The sequence below is a fragment of the Phoca vitulina genome, unplaced genomic scaffold (genome assembly GCF_004348235.1).
Source record: "Phoca vitulina isolate PV1807 unplaced genomic scaffold, GSC_HSeal_1.0 scaffold52, whole genome shotgun sequence".
Lineage (NCBI taxonomy): Eukaryota > Metazoa > Chordata > Mammalia > Carnivora > Phocidae > Phoca > Phoca vitulina.
Genome location: NW_022589755.1, coordinates 3,407,200 through 3,416,578, shown reverse-complemented (window position 1 = coordinate 3,416,578; position 9,379 = coordinate 3,407,200). Strand labels below are relative to the sequence as shown.

The 9,379-nt window shown below is 61.5% G+C and overlaps 2 protein-coding genes across 5 annotated transcripts in view; both read right to left on the bottom strand.

Moving 5' to 3' along the window:
• Window positions 1-3,001, bottom strand: part of TMC4 (transmembrane channel like 4) — a 12,270-nt gene extending 9,269 nt beyond the window's left edge. Inside the window, exons 1-3 of the mRNA XM_032388841.1 lie at window positions 2,797-3,001; window positions 1,801-2,014; window positions 169-314 (exon numbers count right to left, since the gene is read on the bottom strand). Coding sequence (XP_032244732.1) covers window positions 169-314; window positions 1,801-2,014; window positions 2,797-2,875 — 439 coding nt within the window. The 5' untranslated portion in view covers window positions 2,876-3,001. The remainder of the gene's footprint in view (window positions 1-168; window positions 315-1,800; window positions 2,015-2,796) is intronic.
• A 130-nt stretch (window positions 3,002-3,131) lies between these two features.
• The window catches only part of MBOAT7 (membrane bound O-acyltransferase domain containing 7), an 11,946-nt gene continuing 5,698 nt past the window's right edge, over window positions 3,132-9,379 (bottom strand). For all 4 annotated transcript variants that reach the window (XM_032388790.1, XM_032388792.1, XM_032388791.1 and 1 more), the window contains 3 exons: window positions 8,836-9,196; window positions 6,858-7,034; window positions 3,132-4,174 (listed from right to left, as the gene is read on the bottom strand). In XM_032388790.1, the coding sequence (XP_032244681.1) occupies window positions 3,787-4,174; window positions 6,858-7,034; window positions 8,836-9,196 (926 nt within the window). In that variant the 3' untranslated portion in view covers window positions 3,132-3,786. The remainder of the gene's footprint in view (window positions 4,175-6,857; window positions 7,035-8,835; window positions 9,197-9,379) is intronic.

The following is a 9,379-nucleotide window of genomic DNA, read 5'->3' as shown; positions in this document are numbered from 1 at the left end:
CCAGGCCCCCAGCCCCTCCTCCCTCAGACCCAGGAGTCCAGGCCCCCCGGCCCCCTCCTCCCTCAGACCCAGGAATCCAGGATCTCAACCCCCTCCTCCCGCAGACCCTCATCCCTCAGACCCGGGAGTGGGGCCCGCCCCAAGACACCAGCCTCAACCCCACCGCACCCCCAATTCTCTTCAGCGTCCACGCCCAGGGTTGCAAGGTGCGCAGGCCTGCCTTCATCTTCTCCTTGGACCGCCGAAGCCGCAGGGCCCACTGTGCGGATCTGGAACCCGATCCCTGAGCCACCTGGTCCCTGGCATGGCTCTGCCTAGTCGGGGAACAGATTCAGAGACAGAATAGGAAGGGCCCAGCAGCTCCACCTGGACACCACCCAAATGTAGAAACAAGACAACAGTGGGACCAGGAAGTAAATTGCAGTATGTGGGTAACTCGGAATTACTCCACAGCAACAGGAAGAGACAGCAAATGCATAAAAAGCCAGGCAGGATATCCCGGCTGCAGGATCTGTGTACAGAGCTCCAGAGCAAACGCACACCCTGCTCTTTACGGATGCACTCGAAGGTGGCAAAGCTCTACAGGTAAGCAAGGGCGAGATCGTCAGGGGCGCCTGGGTGGCTCGGTCGTTGGGCATCTGCCTTCGGCTCAGGTCATGAGCCCAGGGTCCTGGGATCGAGCCCCGCATCGGGGTCCCTGCTCGGTGGGAAGCCTGCTTCTGCCTCTCCCACTCCCCCTGCTTGTGTTCTCTCTCTTGCTGTCTCTGTTAAATAAATAAAATCTTAAAAAAAAAAAAGATATTCATAGAAGTCTGGGATCTGGGGCTTGTGGGGTGCTTCTGGTCCCGCAGAGCTGTGTCTTGTCCTATGTGGAATTTGCCTGGGATCTCGCGATGGGAATCTCTCAGTGTATACACAACGTTTGGTACACTTTTCTGTGGGCAAATATAAAGGAAAAGTAAAAAAGGAAAGAAGGAAGGTGTGATCCTGTGATTTATAATAAATATATATCTGGCTTTTGTCCCTCTTCCTGGCACAGGTTTAAAAACCCTTGGGATGCCCTAAGCGATGAGATAAAGGCGTCTTTTGTAACATAAGCGAGGTGACTTTTGGGTCCCAACTAAGAGTGCGGGCTGGCTGCCAGGGGGAGGAGAGGAGCGGGCTGGAGGCTGAATTCCATCGCCAGTGGCCAAAGATTTAATCAAGCATGCCTGTGTGACAAAACCACCCTAAAAACCCAAAATGATGGGGTTTGGAGAATAATTTCAAGACACACGACCCCAGCCTCAGAAGGCCCTGCACTTGCTTCTCACGTTCTGCTCTTCTCGGGTACAAATGCATAACACCGGTATCCCGCACTTGCCCGGAGTTCCAGTGCAGTGCTTTGTTTTTAGGAAAGACCCACATGACTCTTTGCTTTATGCTGAGCAGGATTGCGAAAGGTTTGATAGGACGCCGTCCTTCGGATAGCGGGGGAAACCTGTAATTGTTGCCCAGGCGGCCCAGCACGTTCATTGTTCACCAGCCCTGCAAATCGGGTAGACTGGGAAGGGAACGATGGAAGAGGCAGAGAGGAAAACACGAAGAACAGATTTCAGGCATGGGGAGAAATCGCCAGAGTAGAGACAGAGAACATGAACCCGGGCGAGGGAAGAGTCCCGGAGTCAGGCAAACAGGACTCTTTGGAGTCAGAGAAGCAGAGACACAGGCGGGGAAACAAGCCAGAGAAGCAGAGAGAGACGGCGCCAACAAGTCAGACTATGGTCCTCACCTGGCTGGGAAGCGGGAGGGGAGACTCACCTGTGTGCCCGGCGGGCCTGCATGGGCCAGGGCAGTTCCCGGGAGGGGAGGGGCTCCTCCAGCTCCTTTTGGGCGGCTTCTGCGATGGCCTGGACGTTCCTCTCTCCATCTTCTTCCTCCTCCTCCAATGCCCCCCACGGCAGAACCCCAGGACCTCGGTACCGAAGGGTAGCAGCACTGGGGAGCTCATTCAGCACAGAGGAGAGCGACGGGCCTGGGGCAGGACAGCAGGGGCTGGGAGGGCCCAGGAGTCCCAGCCTCCAGCCCCTCCTCCCTCAGACCCAGGAGTCCAGGCCCCCAGCCCCTCCTCCCTCAGACCCAGGAGTCCAGGCCCCCAGCCCCTCCTCCCTCAGACCCAGGAGTCCCAGCCTCCAGCCCCTCCTCCCTCAGACCCAGGAGTCCCGGCCTCCAGCCCCTCCTCCCTCAGACCCAGGGGTCCCGGCCTCCAGCCCCTCCTCCCTCAGACCCAGGAATCCAGCCCCCAGGCCCTCCTCCCTCACACCCAGGAGTCCAGACCCCCAGCCCCTCCTCCCTCACACCCAGGAGTCCGGGCCCCCAGCCCCTCCTCCCTCACACCCAGGAGTCCCGGCCCCCAGCCCCTCCTCCCTCAGACCCAGGAGTCCGGGCCCCCAGCCTCCTCCTCCCTCAGACCCAGGAGTCCGGGCCTCCAGCTCCCTCCTCCCTCAGACCCAGGAGTCTGGGCCTCATGCCCCCTCTGCAAGCACCCAAATGTGGGCCCTCTAGACCCCTCCTACCTCAGGACTGAGGAGCCCACTCTTCAGCTTCCTTTTTTCTCTTATTCAGGCAGTTTTCACCCTGGCCCCCCTCCCCTACACTGGAGTCTGGACCTCCAGACTGTCCCACCCCCCCCAGGATGCAGGAGTCCCAGCCCCTGGTTCCCTTCTCCCTCAAAAAGCCAGGAATCAAAATCCCTCCCCCTTCTGCCCTCCGGACCCTGGAGTCCGAGGGGCTGGACACCACCCCCCACTGCCCCACCTGCTCTGGCCTCCTGGGGTGCCGGCCACCCTCCAGAGGAGCCCCAGGCCTCCGGTCCCCACGTCGGGCGCTCTTCCATGGCCCCAGGTGAAACTGTTTCCGTCTCTAGGGGCCAGCTGGGCGGGGACTGCCCCAGGGAAGGAAGGGACCTGCGCAGGTCCGTACCTGGCCAGCAGGTGGCTCGGGGCGGGGAGCACGACGTACTTGCCACCAGGTATCATGGCGGCTGCTCCGGAAGGTCTCCCGGGAACCGAAACGCCCGGATGCCGGAGCGCATCACCTCGCGGCCGCGGGAGCCCCACACCTGTTGATCACCCCCAGACACATGTACTGTCTTCGTGAAACATTTTATTGGGGGAGTTCACACATTCTGACCCTATTTTAGGCCAGAGAATGACAAGAGGGTGACAGGAGCGCTGGGACTGAGGTGGCTCCGATGGAAGCTGCAAGAACCATGTCCAAAGGCCTGCTCCTCGGTGCCTCAGTTTCCCCGTTATGAAATGGGAGGGTTATATTCCCTGCCAGGCTTGAAACACTGTTCTATGAACGTCGGGCAAAGGCCTCGAGAGAGGTTCCCCACTCCCAGAACCTGCCGGGCAGCTCCCGCCCCGCACCGTGGGGCCAGAAGAGGGGAATTTGACGGGGAAACCCTGTGGCCCAGGGGCCCCTGCTGGGGGGGCTCGCTCTGAATCCCTGGATGCTGGGGCGGGGACCAAGGGGGCTTCTCCTCTGGACAACACCTGGACTTTCCAGGAGGGAAAAGCCTCCTGAGCCCTCAGGGCAGACGGCAGCGGAGCAGGGAGGGCACCCCCCACCCCGCCTTGCTGCATGGGAGAGGGGGGCAGAGCTGAGGAATGGGAATCCTCCCCAGGCCCTCAGCCAAATTCGGCTCTTTCTGGGACAGCAGCCTGGTTCCCGGGATTCCCAGGCAAAAGCGTGGTGGCTGGACTGACGGGCCGAGGGAGCTTCGTGGCGGCAGCCGCCTCCTCCTTACTCCTCCCGGAGCTTTTCTGGGGCAAGGCTGGTGGCCTGGGGCGCCGTCTTCCTCCGGCTGGGGCTGCCCCCACCCAGGGCCAGTCCCAGCCCCAGGGCGGCCAGGGCCAGGATGTGGATGCAGAAGTAGATGGAGGCCCAATACCGGAGCGTGTCTCCCAGGGAGAGCAGCACGAAGCCCATGCACATGTAGTCATAGGCACGCATCTTCAGGAACCAGTGCACCCAGTCCCAGGCCTTCTGGGCCCCGGGGCTGAGCCGCCCCCGCAGGGCTGACTCCAGCCGGCCCTCGGCCGCCAGGCACAGCGGGATGGTCAGGAAGCTTAGGTAGTAGCCAGGGTGCAGGCCGTGCCAGTAGGCGCTCAGCAACATGGTCCAGGCGCTCCTGGGGGAGGGGCGGAGCTTCAGGACCCAGGAGCCCGCCCCCAGCCCCCTCCCCCAGACCCAGGAGTCCAGCCCCCAGTCCCTCCTCCTTCAGACCCAGGAGTCCAGGCCCCCAGCCCCTCCTCCCTCAGACCCAGGAGCCCAGCCCCCAGCCCCTTCCCCCAGACCCAGGAGCCAGCCCCCAGCCCCTCCCCCAGACCCAGGAATCCAGACCCCCCGCCCCCTCCTCCCTCAGACCCAGGAGTCCAGACCCCCAGCCCCTCATCCCTCAGACCCAGGAGTCCAGGCCCCAGCCCTCCTCCTCAGACCCAGGAGTCACTATTCTCTCTTCAGGAACCCAGTTAATCCCCTCTTATCACATCTTTCCTTAAGACCCATGAACCCAAGCCCCTGGCCACTTCTTTTTGGGGATCAGTATAATTTCTGATTCACGAAGACTCAGAAATCTCCAGCCACGTTTCCCTATTGTTACGAACCCGAACATGCTCTCTGTGGAAGACCCACAAATTCAGGCTCTGCTCCCCACTTCCACGGAAGACACAGAAATCACAGCAGGCTCTGCCGTGGACTGTGGCCCGGGGTGGGGACGGGGGCTCTTCCTTGTCTGTGGGTCTATAGAAAGGTGAGCTTTCTTTCCGTTTTGGTCACCTCCCTAGCGGGTTACTTGCGGTGTGCATCACAGCCTGGTTTAACGCTAGTTCATGAACCAAACTTTCTTTCCTACCTGTGGTGGAGAAAGAATTCTCTGGGTTGGGAGCATTTCAGTGATGGTCCCAACAGGGGGAAGCAGGGCAGTGGGACACACATGAACTGGCCCTGGGCACCCGCAACTCCTCACAGCCACACCTGAGCCCTGGCTTGGGCCCTGCTCTGCGGGCCGTCTGGCCGCTCCTCTGTGCAGTGACCGCTCTCCAAAGAACAATGCTCCCCCTCAACCCTTCCCCCTTTCCGTCCTCCCTCCAACCGCTCCAGCTGGCTTTCACTTCCGCCCTCCAAACTGCTCCCCTCAAGGCTGCTGGAGATTTCCTCATCCCATCCCGCCCAACCCCACGCCTCCCTCTACTGAAGCTCCTGACATCATCCGACACAAGAGATCCCTCCCTCGGCCTTGAAACACTTGGTTTACCTGGCTCCCGTCTGGGAAGGAACACTTTCCTGACTGTCCTCCTAGCTCATGGGCTGTGTCTTTGCTGGCTCCTCCCTGTCGCTAGTCCACACCAGGGTTGCTCAATCTCAGCACTATCATCGGCGCTGGGTCATTCTGTGCTGTAGGCGGGCTGTCCCGTGCCTCCCAGGATGTGCAAGAGCCTCTCCAGCCCCTAGCCCCCGGATGCTAGTAGGACCTCCCAGTTATGACCAAAAACATTTCCAGACGTCGCTGAATGCCCGCAGGAGTGTGGGACAATTGCCCCCAGTTGAGAACCTCTAATGTAAACACTGGAGCGCCCTGGACTTTGACCCGATCGCCCCTAGCTGATGCTAAGTGTCCACTTCTTACCCCGACCTTCTCCTGAGGCGCCAGCGTCACACAACTAATGGACTATCCAGTAATCCCAGCTGAACGTGACCGTCACCCCGCGGTCAGGGACGCTATACCCCTCTGGCTCCCTCAACCGACCCACTCCTGAAACTGCCTCCTGCCCGGTCTCGCCATCCCGGGATTGGCCCTTCTGTGCCCTCCGTCGCCCACAGCCACCACCTGGCGTGACGCTTCATCTCTGCACTTTCTCATCCCCACGTCCACTCTGCGCCAGGCCCCGACCTGGCACCCAGGTAAGTCTGGCTCCCGAGTGGCCGTCAGGAACGGCTTCATGACGAGAATGTGTCAGCTGCAGCCTGATCTCATCTGCTGGCTCTGGGAAGGCTGAGGGACACTCGGCAGGTTACCTAACCTCTCTGAGCCTCCGTTTCCTTGTCTTTAAAAATGAGGATAGTAAGGGGCGCCTGGGTGGCTCAGTCGTTAAGCGTCTGCCTTCGGCTCAGGTCGTGATCCCAGGGTCCTGGGATCGAGCCCCACATCGGGCTCCCTGCTCGGCGGGAAGCCTGCTTCTCCCTCTCCCACTCCCCCTGCTTGTGTTCCCTCTCTCGCTGTGTCTCTCTCTCTGTGTCAAATAAATAAATAAAATCCTAAAAAAAACAAACGAGGATAGTAAGTCCTACATCCTAAGGCTGCAAACATCACAATGTCTGGCACAAAGCTTCCACTCGAGAAATACCAGATGAGTGGTGGAAAAAAGCTAACATACAGTGACCACTCACCTGGCGGGCCCCACAGTGAGGACACGTCATTCGTTATCTCGCTTCGTCCTCACACCAACCTACGCAGCAGGTAACAGCATTACCCCCATTCAAGAGTTGAGGAAACACGGGTTAGCTAACTCATTAAGGGTTCTCCGTAGCTGGGCAGGGCCAAGATTCCCGAAAGTCTGGCCAGAGTCCATAGGATTCAGTACACTGCTTCTGTCGAAGAAGGCTGACTTTACAGAGGTGGAAACTGAGGCCCGGGGGGGGCGGGAGGGGAGCGATCTACCCCCCAGAGCACTGCGAATCCACGGCAGGGCAAGAGCCTCAAGAAACTACAACTCCCATGATCCTCAGGGGCGGAGACCCGGCCACCGGCCGGCGCGCAGCCGCAGGCGCTGCCGGGAGCTGTAGTCGTGCGTGCCCAGGGCAGGCCGGCTCACCTGAGCACGTAGGAGCGGACGGGCGCGCTCTTGTAGATATACTGCGCCAGCCACCACTGCACCGTCATGTTCCAGTGGCGCATGCCGTCCCGCACCCGCACGCAGAAGTCAGTGCCGCAGCAGTCGATGTTGCGGATGGTCTCATAGTCGTACTCCAGGGAAGCCGCCTTCTCCGGACTGGGGGGGTGGAGGGTGAGGGTGGGGACAGACATGCAGCTCAGCCACGCCCCCCCCGACGCCGGCTCCTGTCCCAGCCCCGGCCGCTCAGGAGGGGATCACGGCCAGGCAAGAGCTCTGGCTGCCACGTTTGCTAGGGCAACAGGGGAGGGGAGCCCAGGGGGAGCCTTTTCGGGGAGGAAGACGGGTGGGGGGCGCAGTTCACCGACAGTGGGGTCCTCCTCCTCTTGGTGACGGGGCTGCAGCAGCAACGAAAGGCCTGCGGGGGCTACAGCTGCTAAGCTGCGAGTCCTTAGCAACCTGGCCCTTCGCTGGTCTCAGATGCTAGGGAAAGGCGCTTCCTTAGCAACCAAGCTCACTACCTTCCGAGAAGCCCCCAAGGGTGGTCCCTTCTGAGTCGCCAAGACACTGCGGTTGCCAGGGAAGGAGCATCCCTAATAACGAGGGGGTCTGCGGTTGCCAGGGAGATGTTCTAGACCCACGCGACTCCTTGACGTCTGTTGCCGGGGAAAGGGCATTCCTTAGCAACAAGGCCTAGGAGGTTTAGAAACGCTTCTGGAAAGGCCTTTCCTGGCAGCTGGTCCCTATGATTGTTTAAGAAGTGTCATCTCCAGCAGCACGGGGGTTCCTGGGTCCCTGTTGCCGACACCCCCAGCAGCGGCGAACACCCTGCACCCACCGGAACCGCTGGTGGCTTCTGATAATGGGACCGGAACCATCTATTAAGAGTGGGGCCCAGCAGATTCAGAAAAGCCTTCAATTCCTGCCTGACCTTTTCCGGGAGACACGCTGTCTAGTCACTGGAGGTCCACCCGTGGCTACCAGGGCAGTGGCTGAAATTGGTGTGGGGTGGCGCTTCCCCCTTAATGGAATGGCTGTCCGTGACCGCTGGGGGATGGCCCAATCGCAGCAAGGAGGAATTCACAGTTTACATCGCTGGGCTGCTCCCCCCAGCCCTAGCCTCAGGCAGAAGGCCACCCCTGGTTGCCTGGAGCAGTGGGGCACTCCATTCCCAGCTGCTGGGAGCATCATTTCCCTAGCAACACAGGCGCAACACTTCCTTAGCAACAAGACGCCGCTGGTCAGTGGCAGCGGGACCTGCCAGCAACCGAGAACCGGCGGGGACCCAGGTGTAGCACTGCGAGGCAGGGCAACCCACGCTTACCGGGGCACGCCCTTGGGAACGGTAGGAAAGCGACCCGCGGTGGCAGGCAGTGGTGTCCCCTCAGCTGGAGGGCAGCGGGGTCAGGGATGCCATTTCCTTAGAAGCTTCAGGCTGCCAGGCCATCCCATGGTTGGGGGGGGGTGCTGGCTTCCAGCAACAAAGGCCAGTCTAGGGGGCTCCACTTACACAGCAATGAAAAGCAAGTCTCGTGGCAGGAAGGTGCAGGCCGTGGTTGCTAGGGAACCATTTCCCTAGCAACAAAGGGTGGGCCCCAGCCCAGCGCAAAGATGGTGTCCCAAGTAACCAGGAACAATCGAGTTACTGGGGTGACACTTCCATGGCAACAGAGGGGTGGCACATGGTCGCTAAGAGACCACCTTCCTTCTCCTAGCAACAGAGAGCAGTCCGCCATCCCAAGAGGTGACAAGCAGTAGCACGAGGGGCAGCGGGAGGTCCCGGGGGTGCCGCTCCCCGGGACAGGGGGAGGGGGCTGTGGTGGCCAAGGGGCAACACTGCACTGACAACAGGTGGTGACGCCGCCCCCCCGCTCCCCGCTCTCCTCCCTGCTAGGGGCAGGGCCAGCCAGTGGTGATGGGGCCTGCCGGGTCTTGGGAAGCCTCCCTCCCACTGCCTGACCTGCTGGGGGGTGGGCATTGGAGGGTGGGGCCGCCCCCGGCCCGGGCTTTGGCGGCCACGGGGTAGGCCCCGAAGCCGGCAGCAATGCAGCCGCACTCGGCGGCAATCCAGGCCACGTAGAAGCGCATGCGGAAGGCGAAGAAGACGGGGACCATGTAGAAGAGGCGGGCGGGCAGCGGGCGGGCGTAGAAGGCGTCCTCGCGCACGGCCTCCAGCGGGAAGAGGTGTGAGGACAGCAGGAAGAGCAGCCCGAAGAGCGGGGCCGGCCAGGCCCGGCGCAGGAGCGGCCGCAGGCTGGGCACGGCCCCCGGGAACGGCTGCTCCAGCCAGTCCAGGTACGTGCGGTAGCGGAAGAACGGGCCTGTGGCGGGAGGGAGGGGGGGGGGCGGCTGGTCAGACTCCACGGGGCTGGGAGGGGGGCCACAGCTCCGGGTCTGGAGGCCAGGTCATGGTCCCAGGATCTCAGTCTCCCCTGAGACTGGGGAGCTGGGGGGTGGGGAGCAGAGACTTGGGGAGGGGCCTGAGGCTGGGGAGCTGGGGGGGG